At 41.7% G+C, this 18,228-nt stretch overlaps 1 protein-coding gene across 5 annotated transcripts; it reads left to right on the top strand.

Moving 5' to 3' along the window:
- The first annotated feature begins 1,811 nt into the window (after window positions 1-1,811).
- si:dkey-174m14.3 (uncharacterized protein LOC563117 homolog) lies at window positions 1,812-18,035 on the top strand. 5 transcript variants are annotated; one of them, XM_047049400.1, is made up of 7 exons: window positions 1,812-1,907; window positions 4,234-4,262; window positions 10,694-10,855; window positions 11,091-11,157; window positions 12,213-12,320; window positions 12,416-12,496; window positions 12,923-18,035. In XM_047049400.1, exons 1-7 carry the CDS (start codon window positions 1,905-1,907, stop codon window positions 14,309-14,311), a joined length of 1,839 nt encoding a protein of 612 aa, XP_046905356.1. In that variant the 5' UTR covers window positions 1,812-1,904; the 3' UTR covers window positions 14,312-18,035. The 5 variants fall into 5 exon arrangements, with proteins under 5 accessions (XP_046905356.1, XP_046905357.1, XP_046905354.1 ...); XM_047049401.1 differs by lacking the exon at window positions 1,812-1,907 and adding an exon at window positions 3,794-3,977; XM_047049398.1 differs by lacking the exon at window positions 1,812-1,907 and adding an exon at window positions 9,356-9,559 and having other exon boundaries at window positions 4,005-4,262.
- Window positions 18,036-18,228: the final 193 nt, after the last annotated feature.

Genomic DNA, 18,228 nt, shown 5'->3' with positions numbered 1-18,228 from the left:
GCAGTGACACTGTCGACACAGTTATGCAATCTTGTGAATATTGATGAAGATCATAATTGCAGGGCTCAGATACAATACAACAATTTGCTCTATATATTCCAACCATTGAAATATATAGATTTGGTAGAGTCTACAAAGGAAATGTAAGAAGTCACTGTCACCAATAAGGAACTATTGTAAGGACAACATGAACAGAGCTTTTTGACATGCCATCATTATTGTTTGTGTACTCATCCATTGCTTTTTAGTGTGTCTTTTTCACACATTGCATCCCATTCTCACCATCAGTAGCCATGTGTTATCCGTGATCAATACTCAATGGAGCCACTGACCTGGAAAAAGCTTCAAAGCCGACACTGCTATCAATAGATGTTCTAACTAAGGATAGCTATGTCACAGCAGATTGTTAACAGAAACATAATACATCAGTCTTATTAGTCGTGCTTGATTTAAAAGTACTAAAACATTCAGGGCTATGCATTGATGCTTAACTTGAAATTACGCAACAGTATAAATGGGGTGTGTGTACGAAACATCTTTCAAGGGATCCCAAAGGAATTTTATTGAACTGGTTGCCATTTAGTAAAGCCAAAGCCCTAATTTGCCAGACAAATTAGTCCAAGGTCAGCCTGATAAACTGAGTAGTGTGTAGCAGGAATTGTCTGAGCACTTTAAATTCAGAGCTGAGCAGCATACCATGTGTCAGTTGTCAATGCTGACAATTAGGGACAGCTCAACTCTTCCTCAAGTTGAGTGCCCAACAAAGAAACTCTGGGCTAATGGACAGGACAGCCAGCACAGCCTCTTTGCTCTCTTGGAGGCAGTGACAAGACTAGCTGTCCTGCGCAGCATCCTCTACAGCCTCCTGCCCAATATTCACCAGCCACAGAGCCTTGCTGGAGGAGGCAGAGCCAGGCAGATCAGGCCCATCTTCGATCAGATCCTCCCCCAGCCTGCCATCCCGTCCCAGAGCCGAAAGCAGCACCCACAGTAGTGATGGCTCAGACAGCCTTGACAGCTGGAGCTCCGGAGCTACCTGTTTACTGCACTGCTCCATCAAGCAAAAAAGCCAGGAGGTCTTTCAGGCAAAACTCTACAATTACAACAGAACATGCTTAGCCAGGGGGCCTCATGGCAGAATTCATCCACCAGACAGGCAGGGCAGGGAGAGCATTAACCCAAAGCTTCATGGGGGGGGAGTTTCAAGGCGGAGCATTTCATGGGAGGAGCTCCATGCATTTTCTGATCTCTAGCAATGACACAGCTACCACTGGCTCCAGTACACAACTGAACTGGCTGCTTAAGTTTTCGGACTTAAGTTGAACGAATCACTCTTTGAGAGGTATAAACTTAAGTTTTCGGACTTCCTGGATGAAGTAACCACCAGTGTGCTGGACCCAAGCAATCTGGAGGCCTTCAGCAAACCATCCCCTCCTCAGAGTGCGATCTCCCCCAAACCTAGCTTCAGCTCAAGCAGTGCCACTACGGAAATCCAGGCCCAAGACCAGGACCAGCCAGAAGACGTGATCCAGTAGGTGAACGTGTGGAGTAGCTATCCAGCCAGCGCCTCTGCCAAACAACAGACCACCCTGCATGGGGAGATGATGCAAGAAACACAAGAAGTGGTGGGGAAAGCGTACCTAGAAACAGACATTGATTGTCTCAGACAGGAGGATGAGTTAAAGAAAAGAAATCAAAAGAAGAATATAGCCTCTCACAAAGATAAGACTGAGCAGAAAATGAGTCTTCCATCTCCAGAGCTTTGTCCAGAGACTTTGGGCAGGATGGGAAGCCATAACCCCATTCCTACTCCCATTTTTTGTTCCCCATCCAGTACTAATCCTCTGCTCCATTGGGACGATGGGTTAACCAATAGGTCTGTCTCATTACCCAGAGGCATCAACATGGTGAGTGATCAAAATCTAATCATAAAGGTAGGAATGTATGTGTGTGTGTGGGGGTATTTATTGCATTGCTCAGGAACCAAGGATGTGTGATGTCACGTGTTTGGATGAACGGTTTGCAAGAAATAAATAGGTACGTTCGACTTCATGCAGCGCCGGCGCTGCATGAAGTCAAACACACCTAATGTAACCATATTAAGCTGCTCTAATCGATGGAGCCATGGATCTCGCGAGAAATCTATTTAAATGCATGCGCCACCAACAGGCAGTGCCCTAGCAATAACAACATTTTAAGAAATGTATTATTCGTGTCTCCTAGTAAACCTAGTTTAATAATGTATTGTTCCGTGTACTTATATGTTATGTTATGCCAGGTGCTTGCGTTGTCTTGTCTTAAGAATTTCAGTGCCCAGTCTAACCTTGTGTTGTTCTGTGTACCTGACAAATAAAAGACTTGAACTTGAACTTGAACATTGTGATGGAAGTTTGGTGTATGAGCAATAACCTCAAGACACAAGAAAAACAAAAATTTTGTAAATCTATTTAAACCAATAAAGATGGACATAAAACAATACAAGGATATGCCTTGTCATATCACTAGAGGAAACTATGTGAATTTATTTAGCACAGTATAGGTGGTACAAAGTTAACTTCTTAAATCCCTTTCTGATTCCTAGATAAATTCCATTAGATTAGTGACATTAGACTAGGTCAACAACAAAAAACACACTAGTCAGAAAGTCCATATTGAAGCTACCATGCTATGCTAATTTATGAGGAATATTTTCAATAAAAATTAAATAAGGGTATAATTATGACAATAGCTCATGCTTAATTTGTGCTCTAAACTAGGTTTCGGAGACTGACAGACTAAGAGACAGAGCAACTCCCTACCATAATCATGTTCATAGTATGTCTGATATTTGACGTTTGGATTATTGAATAAGCTGATATACGTTAGTCATCCTGTCATTAGTAAGAATTCATTTCATAGCTACTACAACAGTTTGTTCATTATGAAATTATATTTACACATAGGAACATGAGCAATGAATTGGGGTAATGTCTTGGTCTTTAGTAGCTCTTTCAAAAGTCTGAGTTGGTCTGACAGACTTGTGTTTTGGTATCACATGTGTTCAATGATAAATAAACCAATCGCGATACCAAATTGTTTGTCTGATTCAAATTCAGACTTTCCCGTCACCTTAGCAACTGCTTGGAAAAAAGTGTGCGATGAGGGGGCTGAGAGGCTAGCCTGTGAGCTTGTGTCTGAATGTTAGAGTGTGGTACAGTGTGTGTGTGTGTGTGTGTGTGTGTGTGTGTGTGTGTAAGAGAGAAATAGCGTTAAATTTCAGTATTTCACAAGATTATGTGTACTTATTATGTGTAGATTATGGTGCTAGTTGTAGGCAGTGTTATGACATTAATCACTTTATGTCAGGCACATGACCTTCTACTCTCACTGCTGTTCCTGCGAACTTTAAATATGAACTGTTATTTTGGTCTTCTCCAGGTCTCTTTCACGCTGCAATAATTGACTCAGTTTCCAATTGTACATTTCATGATTCAAACCACAGTTGATGACAAAGAGGTTACATAAATTACTTTCTGTGAGCTCCAGCCTAATAAATGAATCTATTCACTGAATACCTCACGTACCTACCTATTATCTTAGATTTATATAGAAAGAGAACGAATTGAATGAACTGTATATACATCCCTAACAAGCCTGATTTTCCAACCAAACCAAATGCGGATCTTCTTATTCCCCCACAAAGTGTGACACATTGTGAGATTCAACAGATGGGGCACCTTGTTCTCATTTACACCTCTATCTCCCAATTTTAGCCCTCTCTCTATCTGCTCGAAACTGAATACAGATATTGAGTGGCTGCTGGTATCCCACTGGGGGAGGTTGCAACGTATCTGCAGTCTGACTGCATTGAGGGTTTCTGCTTTTTCTTTTTCACTCCACCCTCTCTTTATCTGTCTCTCATACTCTTTTACACTCTTAATTTGACCGTTCTCTTCACACTTCAGCTGAACACAGATGTAAACTTGCTTCACAGTATGGTGAGCTCTGCCTGAAAAGACAATAAAATTAGTTAGAGTGGTAGATTGAGAGAGATGAGATGAGAAAAGAATGATACGGAAGGGAGTGAGAAGCAAAAGGGTGGTGGGGAGGTAGACGAAGTGAGAAAAAATAGGTTAAGGCAGAGACGGAAACAGGAGTCTGAATGTTGATGCGTCTGTGTACATGGTGCTCTGACTGAAGCAATGATTCTGGCATCCCCTGGGTCACTAACCTATTTTATGTGCTACCTTTTAGGTTTGTGACAACGAGATGAAGACTATAAGGTAAGCACCTTTTCCTCTCTGACTGCACAAAGCCCACACAGCTCCACCATTTATCTCTCTTTCTCTCTCCCTTCCCATCTCCTCTGTCCCCCTCCTCCCTTCTTTTTTACTTTCACCCCCTCCTCCATTTCTAGCTCTCTTTTCGCTCTCCCATTCTGAGCTGTTCAGGGTTTCTCTAGGCTTAGCAGAGCTAAGTAAGCCAGCTTGGATAGCACAGGGCTTTTTTTTTTTTACCTTAGCCTCGGCAGAGCTAAGACAAGGAGTACAGTAGGGGTTGGATCTCTCCGTGTCTCCCCCAGCTGTTCAGGATGAAGCTGTGTGGTAGCGGAAGGTACTGCTTTAATGCCACGTTGTTGATGTGGAATCGTTTGGCATTAAGTCTGTAGTGTTTGTTTGTGTTTGTGTGATGTGGCTTAACTGTGGGTGCACATGTCAGTTTCCTTTCTGTGAACACATTTCATGCTGTTTAAGATCAATATACATTTTGCTTTGTAAAAAATGTGGTGCCATGCCTCACTGGTGCACAAACATTTAGCTGCATTGGATGATTTTTCCTACGGTGAATGGTTCCAACTGGGTGTCTATGTACAGTAAAAAGTGGTGTATCTTTGGTATTTAACTTTTACATTCTATGAGTCTGATGGACTTACTTGGTGAAAATATAGACATACTATAGGCATATAGTATGACACCAACATGCAGTATTTGTAGTATGTGTAGTTTTGAAATGTCACCTTTAAGTTTACCAAACAACTGTTTGTAGCTTACTTTCAAATTAGTTTTCTTGTGTTCCCCACTCCCCATCAACTATGTATCTGTTCTAGTGCTGTAAATGTTCTATGCCGGCCACATAAATTATCTGTCAACAAGATGGTAACAGTTCTTTGGTGTATCTGCTAAGATGATTTTGGATTTGTTATGACAAATTCTACAGCCTCTGGGAAAGGTGATTCATTTTACAGGTTGTTCAAACAACACCCCATATTCAATATTTTCACCTCTGTATCAGCAGCTAACTGTATCAGTTCAATAAAATCACAACGGCCAAAAAGGGACAGAGGAGGTTAGTCTCCTTTTTCCTTCCTTCCTTCCTTCCTTCCTTCCTTCCTTCCTTCCTTCCTTCCTTCCTTCCTTCCTTCCTTCCTTCCTTCCTTCCTTCCTTCCTTCGTCTCTCACTCCTCTTCATTTTGTAGAACATTTGTAAAAAAGTAACTCCAAATACCAGATCGACACCTACTAGTCAAAAAAAAAGCAGCTGTACTGATGCACACTTGACACCCAGCATTCCAGTGTCTCTAAGTTCCAGTTTCATCAACTCTGTGATATGTAATAAATACATTTCCAGTACTTTTTGAGGGACTTACGGTTTTACGAAATTTGCCGGAGGTGTGGATGTATATTTTAAAAGGAGACAGATTGGAGTGAGGGCCTTAAGGCCTAATTCTGCTGTGAATGAAGAAGTGAGTTGGGAAACTGTAGTCCGAGACTCTGAGAGTGCACTGGTTTGGATCAGAAATGAGCTACTGAAGCAGTGTGAATTTCTAGTTACAGCTAGTATACAACCAGAGTTCTTTTCTCTCAATTCCTCTAAAAACAATTTACAGAGCTTCTGGGGGGTCATTACTGCTGAATTTCAATACTCTTTATAACTAGTGTTTTAAATTGTTGGAATTGTTTTACCTGTAGTTGTGTTAAAGGAAGTAATAAACATTACTTGTTTATTACAAGTAATGTTTTACATGTGTTTTACATGTGTTTTACATTGTCTAAACATAGCACCTTTTATACAGTGTACCATCAGATTTATTATTTATGAGGATATTATATACATGGACGATTGTATGGACTGCAGTCCATATAAGTTCTTTAGAAGTCATCCTAAATCAGATGGTACTCTGTATAAAAGGTGTTGCATTTAGACAACATACTGTAGAGAAACCTTCATTTCTTTTCATAGACTTTGCCGTTGATTTGATCTGTTTTCAACTTGGATTATCTTGGCTGCATCAACTAAATTGTTTGTGATTTTGCATTTCTATGATGCTGCTTTTGTTGCACTGTGCTATGCAATATTATAATTGAAATATTAATGTCACACTGCAATAGAGATGTTGCTATTGTTGCACTTTGTCTGGTAGTTGAGATGTTATTGGCACAGTGCATACAGACTGTTCATTTGACTCTAACCACTTTAGAACTATGCTTCTCTGATCCTTGATTTCTGCTGTACTTTCTACATATATGTCGTATTCGTATGTCGCTTTGGATGAAACTGTCTGCCAAATCAAAACATTTAATTGTATTGAACACAATCTAGAGAGAGTGGCTGCTATGCTGTTTGGGTGTGCTCTTTACCAGTCCAGTTGAGCTGCAGTCAGTAATGTATTCTGGTGGGAAGTAACCTCTGTCTATTTTTACTGACATTTTTTAATTGCTGTCTCTTTCTGTCCATAGTCAGCAGTGCCACCACAATATAAGCCCACTTCAAGATCAGTTACCATGACAAACAAAGTTTTTTTCACTGCCTTCAAAACAAACCTTTAGTGACCCATTCTTAGATGATAATCTGTGACTGTGTACCAGAAAGGTTAAAAATTACTGTTCATTTACGCTGCTAACTTTATGGAGAAAAAAAAGTATCCAAGATTTCTCTGCACAAAAACACACTTTTCTTGCTTGAATGTGAGAACTTCTTATTAGCATGTGTTTTTTTTTGTATGTGAGTTGTAGTAGTGTAGTAGTAATGTAGTTGTGTTGTTTTTCTAACCACCGGCCTTGCTCCATCAAATTTCCCAAATGTGTCTCTGAATCAGTGGCCTGATTATTTGTTTATCCAAATTGTTCCAGTAATTATATCTAATTTTTGGAGGAGGTTAGACATTGTCTTGATATTGTAATGCAGCCACACCCATATCACAACATGCCAGGACCAATGTTAATAGTGTTTGACATAACTTACACACACACTGTAACACACATGTGCTCATACACATTTTGTTTTGGAGTGTGGTGTTAGAGTCTGTTCCTGTCCATGTATCTTATCCACTACACTTACCCACTGTAGCAGGGTTGTAGCTACAGTATGCGTCTGTCACTTAGGGCTTCCCCTTTAGTACTAAACCTGGGCCTACAATTAGGGCTTTCCTGGGAGTCAATCCATTCTACAGAGGTAGATACCTGCAGAGAGGGTCAAAAGGCTGAATTGACAAAACCTATGCTCACCAGTACTCATTTGTTCTTTGCTTTACCCCTCTTTCTCTCTTTTCCCCCTCTCACTCTATTTTCCTTTCATTACCTCCTCTTTATCCTGGCAACCAGACAAATCTGCAGGCTCATGTTTTATTTGTTCAAGTTCAAGTCTTTTATTTGTCAGGTGCACAGAGCAACACAAGGTTAGACTGGGCACTGAAATTCTTAAGACAAGACAACGCAAGCACTTGGCATAACATAACATATAAGTACACAGAACAAATTTACATCTATGCTGAGCTTAGATAAGTGAACTTCCTAAATATACAGATAGCAATAAATAAACGACTATACTAACCCTAACACTAAAACTTCCTAAATTACAGATTTGCTCTGGCAGATAGGTCTGAGCACCCTCCCATTGAAAGATATTGCAATGAGACCAGAATCATGTCGGCCAATCGCCGTTTAAGGGTGTGCTAAATACAATGAGGAGCGCCGTTGAGGCATTTTCGTAAACATCCAATAAGTCTTTTCATTACTCTGATTGGTTGTGTAATAACATGTTCAGTTACCCCTTTTCCTTTTTTTGCTATTACTGATGGTTGAATGTTGTTGTCTTGGTGCATGCAGATGAATGCCGGTGAGTAGTTGTGGATTCTCTTGGTTAAACGTCCATTTAATGTCTTAAAAATAACTCAGACATAAGAAATAAACAAACATATTCAGAGATATCCTGCACTGCATAGCACTGCACAGACAAAATACTGTTTGCCCTCTGCCACACCCAGATAATAAATAATAAACTCAAATAAATAAACTCAAAACTATGTTTGGCTCCTATAAATTGAATCAATCCAATTGTAGCCATTTGCATCCAGAGGCATTGCAAATACGCATTTGTGAGTTGGCAATCCCAGGCTATATTCTTTCCTTCCATCTTTCTTTCTCCATTCTACCCTTATCTCTTCCTTTCCCCCTATCTCTCTCTGCAGCAGAAAGGCAGATCTGAGTACCAGCCCACACCTTGTGTTCTTGGCACCTTCATTTCTAGCCTGCCTCTCAAATGCCAGCATGGGATATGAGTAGGAGGTAGCTCAATCTGAATTTCAAAAATTCTGTTTCAACCATTATAAGAAAAGCCAGTCAGGGAGTGCACTGGAGTAAATAGAGTAAGCGTTTGAGATTAATAGGAATAAGCTGTCAATTGTATTTTGTGCAGGCAGACATACATTTCTGTCACAGGGAAATTGAGATTGAGCAGGCAATCCTGCTGAGATGCAAAAGTGCAAGTGCATGAATATACCATTCCATGTGCACACATAGGGGAAGGATGAAGAGGGGAGTATCTAGAGCTTCTAGCATGAGGCCAAGTTGTAAGGATGAACTGTCCCCATCTGGAGGGGACATGTCTCCGTGACTCTACTCAAGGGCCAGAGTGTGTGTGTGCTGTATGTGTATACTGTACATTTCATGTATGTGACCGCTTATGGTATTTTATGTGTGTCTTTAGTTATCTTTACTTGTATGTTTGGTGTGTGTGCGTTTGTGTGCATGTGTGTGTGTGTGTTTGAGAGAAAAAAGGCCTTAACCATAATGCTTAAGCAATGCAAGTCCATCTCTAATAATTGAAAGAAGGTACTCTGTCTCAGATCATCCCCCACACAGTTTGTCTGTGTGATCACTGCTGTACCTGTGGACGCAAATGAGGTGGGAGGAAAATTATTTTCACAAGTGGCTCGCCTGTTAAACTGGTTTAAGGAAATGTCAGTTATTGCCTGCATGCATAGACACCAGATAAACATATGAAAATGGTTTGTGAATTGCTGAGTTTATTGTATAATTACTGTTTAATTCAGTAGGTTCTAACTCTTGCCAACCTGTCTCTTTGATCTGTTTGGCAGGATCAACACAGGTAGACAAGTCATTCATTCTTCAGGGCACACAACTTAGCTGAGCCCAGTGTGAAATACACCCCAAGTCACTCCTTGTGGCGAATCCACATTACACATGAGAAGTTGTGAACACAGACAAACAATGAAAAAAATATATATCGGCAAAACCTCCCTAAAAGTCCCCAGAAATGGTGGTAAACATCAAAAAAAGAGGTAAGAGCAAACACTTTGAAAGCCATGCACTATCCGCTCACAGAGGTTGTTCCTTTCACCTCTGAACCATCCATTCAGTTGGAGGTGGAGGCCGTCCTCCAAATCTAGTCATCCCAACTCATCATTTCACCAAGCTGCCCTTAGATAAAAGCGCCATAGTCCTATGACTCAGATCCCATTTTGACAGGTCACTAATGTGGGATTTGGATTCCTTTAAGTAGATTACATTATAAACTAATTCTATGCTACAAAACAGCAGCTTGTGTTTTTCAGTCCACGCCTGGATAGGTGGGGTGAAAACAAAGTTTTCAAGGCATTGTCTGAAAATAAAATCACCTGAGGCAATTAGAGAATAATGTTATCACTCCACTGCGTAGTTTTTGTTTGGTTTGTTTGTTGTTTGTAAATGCTTTTTTTGTGTGCATATGTGTGTCTGGTGGGGATTTTTTGTTTGTTGATATGTATTTTAAATGTATCACATTCAGATTTCCTCCATTATTGCTAAAACAATACATATTAATGTAAATTGTCTAACAACTCCACGTGTCCACTTGAGTTGTTGAAAGGAATTCATTCTCATCTTCCAACATCCTCTTAGACCCCTTCCACCAAATGATCTTGGCCGGGTTTCCCAGATTCTTTAAGAAGCTCTTAACGCTAACGCTTAACGCTCTTAGAACCTTCTTAAGAAGATCTTAGCGTTAACAGCTTCTCAACGAATCTGGGAAACCCGGCCCTTGTCATTAAGACAGATGAGTGAGAGGATGTCAGATGACCATCTATGTCTCTCTCAGTGCGATCTGCTTTCCACCAGTTGATACTGTCATTACTATTATTCCTCCATCTCTCCATCAGTCTGCTACAGCCACTTCGTAAAAGTTGGGTGCTTTTTCTCTTTCTTCACACACTTGCCCTGCAATCATATCCAGGATATACTGTGTGTCCAGCATATACTATATGTGTTGTAAAACAACTCTGATTGTCCTGTTCAACTGGGTAACATATGGGAAACCACCTTTGTGTTTATCTCCCCATCATCGCATGGCACAATTAGAAAAACAAGATAAATGGATCAATACTTATTTAATCTACATACGTTTGCATACATAAATGATGTGTGATTTATGTGTGCAGTTCTTTGCAGGAGCAGAAGGAGGATTTGCGAAAGCGGCTGTCCTATACCACCCACAAGCTTGAGCTACTGGAAAGTGAGTTTGACTCCACACGCCAGTATCTGGAGACAGAGCTCCGCAGGGCCCAGGAAGAGCTTGAAAAGTTTACAGAAAAACTACGCAGGTGTGCCATATCTACTGCATATCACTCTATTGTATATATGTATATATGACTCTATTCTGACACATAAATCAAATAAAACCAAATACATGACAGATAGATGCAATCTTAACATGATTGTCATTTTAATTTCTATGACTGACACGCCAAAGGTTATTATTCAGTTGTATTAGTTAATCACATATGTATGTGTGTGCATATGTGTGTATACTATGCTGTTATTTTTAACACCTCTAAGAATACAAAGCAGCTACTCAGCACTACAGAGGATCAATCAAGATCTGGAGGAGAAGAATCACAGAAATGTAAGTTATAAAACCCTTGATCCTATGACGTATGTCAGTACAAGTGTTTGTAAGAGTGTGTAAGTGTGCACCAGAATATGTTCATTGGGGATGCAGAAAAGTGATTGTGTTTAGAAAAGGTTGTGAATCCACTGAACGTTTTGGAATATGAATGCATGGTTCTTGGGGAAGCTGACGTTAATTAAAGCCTTTTACAGTAGACTGTCCTCTTTCCAATAGCAGAATAATGAGCTTGTACACGCCCTGTGCATTTAATCATATGTTATACACAGCTTTGCTTCAGAGGTACAATTAACCAAACTACCATCAAGAATTGTATGACTGTCTGATTTCGTCTCAAGGTCATATGACCTTTGCTACTGTAGATTTAAGGAAAATACAACACTAATAATGATAATCAGGGGTATGTAAGGTGCAAAAAGAAAATAGTATTAAGGAATAGTGGCTCTGACTTTCTGTCATCACATTCTTATACCTGATATTTTTCAAAATGCAGATTTAAAAACTTGAATCAAAAGGCATCTATAATGAGTAATCTATTAAGGGGCCCCTGACTGACAGGGGCCCCAAAAAATAAAAAAACTAATAGAAATGATTAAAAAATACTTTTACATATTTCCTTTTTCATGGTGCCCAAAATTCCTGGTGGCGCCCTTGCCTCCAAGCAAATACATTCAAAATGAGGCAGGGAGCAAACAGATTATAAATCCCCCTGATGGACCGTAACATATTGCTAATACGAGTGAGTGAGTAAGTAAGTAAGTAAGACTTTATTTATATAGCACTTTTCATACAAGGAGGGGGTTTGGGATGGTGGCATCAAAAACACAGCAAAATTCAACAACCCAGGGTGAGTGTACTTGTAGGGTTTGTAGGGCATTTAAATTGCTGCCTTATTGGACATGTGAGCTTGAAGTAACACAGGTGTAGATGTAGGGAGATGATGCACGCAGCCCAATTTCCATGCCTGTACTGGGCATGGCTAGAAATAGAACAACAAAAAAATATACACGTATATATCACTTTATTCACTAATGAGTTCCTTTTGTCCTCAGTTGCAACACCATGACGACGAGAAGCGAGCCCTTAGCAGAGAGGTTATTGTCCTTAATAACCACTTGACGGAGGCCAAGCTGACCATAGAGAAACTGCAGGAAGACAATGTATGGGCAGGTTAAATACCAACAGTATGATGTCTCGGAAACAAAATAAATCATTCATAATGTTGTTCCCATTGTTGTGTAATATTTTGAAACAGGATCTTTATAGAAAGGATTGCAACCTGGCTGCTCAGCTCCTCCAGTGCAACAAGTCACACTATAGAACCCAGTTGTCTGAGGTGAATACTCTATCTAATAATCTATCGAAACCTCTACTTTTGTGACACTGCTAAATCTCCCATCACCAAACTACTTGTTTGGTGCAACACTCCAAGTTATGCAAAACTCCTCCACTTATATTTATAAGTCCTGGTACTTAATTATACAAATGATTTCTAATTTCTTGTTCCTGTTTATTTCTGTTGATTGTGTGCTGCAATAAGTATGATACTTGTTACTATGGTGAAGCAGATAAGATTAGGGAAGCACTGTGTTTCTTTGTGAAAGATACCCAGAATGGTACAGTTCAAACTTATGATCTTGTTATTCCTGGTCTGCTTCTTGTGATTTTTTGGGGCCATTTTTTGGCAATTTGGCAAAATTGACATGTCCTAGACTGAGCTCAGGTCTAGTAACTTTAATGGTAACCCTTTACTTTCTCTCAGCTGCCTGCTGAATTCCAGGAGCGTGTTACCATGCACATGGAAGGAACTCCTCTCTGCCACACCCCCTACTCAGACTCTGTCCCTGCGTCTGTCATTGCCAAGGTTCTAGAGAAACCGAATGATACATGCAGCAGTCAAGCTTCCAACTCACCTAGCCCCCAACCCCAGGACCAAGGCTTTCTTCTAGATACCATTAGCAGTGGTGAACCCTTAGGCCTTCAGGTGGCCTACAAGTCAGACTTGCACAGTAGTGACACAGCCCTATACTGCCCTGATGATCGACACCGTGAGCGCAGGCCCAGCATGGACCTCCATGGCCAAAGAAAGTTATTTTACGGACCCCAGAACTCTACAGACAGTAATCCAGAAGAGAGCTCCATAGGAATGAGGCCCAGCTTCTCCCAGGACCATTATGCTAAGTTTCCTGCCTCCAGCTCCTATTCTAGTTTCAGTGGAGGTGGGTCTGAAGACAAGGGCAATGGTCCCCCTAGCAGCACAGCATCCTCCCCCCACCACCATTCCCTCTACATGGACTGGAGAGACGGTGGAGACTATGAAAGGAAGAGTGACTCATCCTGGGAGAGAGACAGTCCTGGTGGTTTCAGCAAGACCCACAGCTTCAAGCAAGCAGAGATGAGCCACCGCCAGAATGACAGCTCACCTGTTTACAGCCGCACCATGTCCTCTTGCTTCAGTGAGCCCTATGAGCCCCTGCCACCGTCTTCCTCGCCCAGTGTCGCCTATGGAGACAGTCGTCGTGGCAGCATGCTGGCCCCTGAGGAGGAGGAGCTCATTGGGCGCTGGAGGCAACTGAGTGTGGAGGACCTGAGTGCCCACTACCGCAGCCCTGGCCGTGCCTCACCTTACAGTTTCTCTGAACAACATTTCTCAGTGCGACCAGCCAAAATTCGCCTGGGGCCCATTTACAGCAGTTTTCAAGAGGGGGCTGACTACTACCACCACACTGGAGCCGCCATGGACCCAGTCTGCTTCTCTAACCCCAGCCGAGAATGCAGCCTAGGGCTGCACCAGTCCCACAGCCCAGCCCACCTGTACCATGCTAAGGAGGACAGTCAGGAGTCTGAGACCAGCATATACCACTCAGGCAGCTCCAAGGACACAGAGGGTAGTATGGCAGCCGGGGGGCAGACAAAAGAGTATGTGGACATCAGCCTCAATAGCTCCACAGAATCCTTATCCCAGAGATGTCTGGAGATGGCAGCCGACCATCACTACCAGGCCGAGATGCATAGTTCACCACCCCAGAAGCACCCTCCACTGCCCCCACCTTCACCCCCTCCCCCTCAGTATAAAAAATTTGGCACCTTGGGACTTTCTCGAAAGGACAGTCTGACCAAAGCTCAGTTGTATGGTACACTGCTGAACTGATTAAGGCCCCTAATTTGTCAATTTCTCTTTCCCTGCTCTAGTATAGTTGTATATCGTGGAGCTACTTCCCATAGGGAGCTCTGCTCCTTGTGGTTTACCCTGCTGTGTACGTGCAGCCAATCAACTGAAGCTTAAATGTATCCACTGCAGGTGTCCTATATAAGAGGGCTCATTCTCCCAAAAACGTCAGCACAGGTTGAAATCTGTAAAGAACAATTTAGAAGCTTGAAGACTTGTTTGTGACTGGAGCACCTGCCACTCACTTCCTTGTTGAGATGTCTATCCCGCCATCACGTGGGGCTTTCTCAGGGCCCATGGCAGGATGTTGCCAATGGGGAACTGCAAAAACTGGTATATTTTTCTGAGAAGAGGTGTCCTTCTGAGGTCTTTAACAGAGACAGCTAAGCTGCAGAGACACCTCATATTCCCATAAGAGCAGATATCCCCTGCCCCTGGAGCTACACCTCTTTCAGAGCTGTGCAGATGCCCGTCTTGATAGTGGCATGGGACACACCGGGGACTGCTTTGCAAGCCCTCAGGAATATTCCATTGGCCCTAACCTCTCTGTTTAGGAAAGGCAGATGCGGATGTTGTTTTCCAAGAGGAAGAGCCTCTTGACGATGTAGCAGAGCTCCAGACTGCTACCAAGTGGTCGCATTTTGAGACCGTGCAAGTATTTTTACAACTACTTGTTAGTTGTGTTGTCTTAGTTTTTTTAATATCATGTTGAAAAAACGAGGGAGCGTGCCTGACAGAGGTGGCCAATGTGTGAGGAGGGAGAGTCTGTGAGTGATTAGTCAATTAAGTGTGTAACATCATGTACACTTGTGTGTCTTGCTTTCATGGAGTCACACTCATTGTCCGTAAAAGTCAACCGTGGCAATTAAAATGTGACTATGTGAACTAAAATAAAACAGCCCATTGTAGTTTCTTACACCATAGCATTTATCAGTAATACAGTTGAAATTGGAAAGATTTGTGTTGCAGGTCTATTTAAGGTTTGCGCCCCTAAATGTTCTACCTGCCCCTAAAATGTTCAGTTAGGGCTACAGTGCCCCTTGTTAAAAAAGAGTTTGTCTGGAGCCCTGTGTAGTCTTTCTCAACTGTCAGAAGACTCTCAGATTATTCTCTTTGTGTGGCTACAGAAACTACAAGGCCAACTGCCAGCATAGGCTCCCTTGGATCTTCCCTGGCTGAAAGCCTCTGAGGCAAGCACCAAGAAGAGAGAGGCATGCTGGCAGTGTGGATCTAGAACTAGGATCTCTCATTCATTTTATGTTTGTTACTAAATGAACAAAACAATGGTGACTATTCAGTGTCCGGCATTGCACTTGTGACTGCTGTTTCATCCCAGAGGGTTGATATTTAGCATCTCAATAGTGTTGGTTCAGAGCGCGATGTCTTGACCACGAGCAGCACCGGACCATCAAGCTCCCTTTGAGCCAACCCTGCCACCAATTGCCGTACAACGGTGGTTGGTGTCAGCTGAGCATTCAGTACTTATTACTGTCACGATGTTACATTGTTCTTCTTTCCTAATGTTTGGTGGCCTGGTAGGTTAGTTTTAGTGCGTGAGGTCTCTGGATCGGGCATAACTAAACTATAAAGCACTGCGCATTTAGCAGTCTGGCCCAGCTAAAAGGCATCTGACGGTGCCCCCGGTAAGGGCGGCCCAGTCCCGACCTCCAGCCCCAGCTTGGAGAGGTATGCAACAACTTCAAAGTGTTTATATGACACGAATGTTGTCAGCTTCCATATGTAGAAATGCCGGTACGTAGCAACTTGACAGTGTTGATTCTACACCAATGTCACCAGGATCTGCATCTGACAATGCTGGCCATCAGCGACTCAATGGTGTTGGTGTAACAACTGAGTCTGCCACGTACACATCTAAAAATGCCGGCACAAAGCGGTTTGTGACACGAGAGTTGCTAGCGTCTGCCAGCACGCAGCACTTTGCTGCGTCTATATGAGTCTTGGTATACCTCAACAATCTGCTGGTTCTAGCCCAGTCTCCGGACAGGGCTTTCCAGAACATGGTCTCACTGCTGAATCCCATCACCCAGTTGGAATTCGCTGTCAACTGTAAAAAGAACAAACCGTGGCCAAAATGTTTGCCTGTTTAGGCATACAACTGAACACTGTAGACAAGAGAGAGCCTTTCAGCACCACAGAGGGAGGCACTAGCCTAGGCTCTCCATGCATTGAGAGTCTCACACACAGTCACCGCTCTGTCGGTGATGTCCCTGCTGTGGATGATGATTGCAGTAACTCTACTCTCAACCTACGCTGTTGTTGAAGTGCAAAAGTGAGAGGGGTACAATGACACGGCACATACCCTGTATTTTGAGTTGTAAACATGGGAGGCGTACCTCTGGATGCCCTAATGAGATTCAGCATTGTAGGACCTGGGGCCTGTTCCAAAAAGTGAGTTCACCGAATAAGCCAGGCTTCATGTCAGGGAAAGTAACTGACATTAACCTGACTTTTTTGGTAAACTCGATTTATGGAACATGTACTTGGTCGCGCTGGGAGTATATCTCGCCTCGCTAGTTCCACCTAAACCAATAGGAGCAGAACTTCCCTGTGGGGCGGAGCTCCACAATATGGAACAATGGTTCTATGAGTGGAGCGGACGCCCATAGGCCTGCTAGCCCAGCTTGCCTTATTTTTCAATAGTTTTAGAAGAATGAGCAGCAGGCTGGTGCGCTCTTATATAGGGCACCTGGGTTGGACACATTTAAGCTTTGGTTGATTTACTGCATGTACGAAAAGGGATAAACCACTATAGACCACATATAACTGGAGTAATTGTTGCTTGGGGAAGAGCTTGCCAACCTCATGTACAGTGTGATGGGAATCAGAGCATGATGGAGTGTACAGGTGGGAGATTTGAAGTTAGCATCCAGAACAGAACAACTGGCATGAATGAATATGATTGTTTTAATTAGTTTGAGGCGTTGATTGCCAAATTCATAACTGAAGAAAACTGTGAGGTTGATGTACTTAGTACAAATGTGAATGCAGTTAAAGGTAGTCTTCAAATATTGACACCTTTTTAATCAGAATAATAACCCTATTAGGATTACTGATAATTTTTTATAAAAACACCAGTGATATAATTTGTTTGTAGCATTTCGCTAAATATTTTTATCTGATCATTCATTAATACTAAGATTTATTGAGATGGACTTTGTACATTTCAGTAAATGTCATGAGAACAGCTTTCAACATGCATAGTAAGAAAATAATACACTGAAAATATTTTTTGTTTTCTTTTTCTAGGCTGAAACTGTGCAGGATTGGATGTGCAAGTAAGAAAGCAGAGGCAGTGAATTGTCCTAAAATGATAGTGTTTTTTGTTGTTGCACTTATTATAGTACTGCTTAAATACTTTCACTACAATAATATATGCTTGATGTGTAGGCTTATGTTATTCATTAATTGTTTTAACATGTCCAATGAGATGTCTCATCGGATTACATTATTTCTGAATTTCCACTGAAAGGTTTTCCTGTCTCCTCCTACCTCAGATTTGGATGCCAACTTGTCACCCTCTTTGACTTAATGATGTATGTTTCTATATTTTAGTTGTTTCCTTTACCTAATAAAGTACAAAAAATTCCAAAACTATTTGAAATGTTCTGGGAAGGATGCATTTTCTTTGGGTGCACGTGTGTGTCAGGAAACTGGAAATATAAGATTGTTGAGGTAAAACTGAATGCATCAAATATTAATCTAAGACTCGGGATTGGAGACTAGCAAAATACAATCTGTGCAATAAAAATACACATGTTAATAAAGTCTGGAAAATTTACACAATCTAAAAGATCTTTAAATGAATAGGAGAAACTTTACTTATAATTTGACCTCAACACGTGTGTAAATAAATTGTCTACACTGTCAACTGTCGATGT

This window comes from Hypomesus transpacificus, chromosome 26, assembly GCF_021917145.1.
Source record: "Hypomesus transpacificus isolate Combined female chromosome 26, fHypTra1, whole genome shotgun sequence".
In the NCBI taxonomy this organism is placed as follows: Eukaryota; Metazoa; Chordata; class Actinopteri; order Osmeriformes; family Osmeridae; genus Hypomesus; species Hypomesus transpacificus.
The sequence above is the reverse complement of the archived record's forward strand: the minus strand, read 5'-3'. Positions and strand labels throughout refer to the sequence as shown.

Excerpts from the sequence above, each read along its gene's own strand:
- si:dkey-174m14.3 (XM_047049398.1), top strand. The coding sequence starts at position 9,462 with ATGAGAAGTTGTGAACACAGACAAACAATGAAAAAAATATATATCGGC. Across the intron at positions 11,158-12,212 it reads AGGAGAAGAATCACAGAAAT|TTGCAACACCATGACGACGA; the intron begins GTAAGTTATAAA and ends TTTTGTCCTCAG. Across the intron at positions 12,321-12,415 it reads AGAAACTGCAGGAAGACAAT|GATCTTTATAGAAAGGATTG; the intron begins GTATGGGCAGGT and ends ATTTTGAAACAG.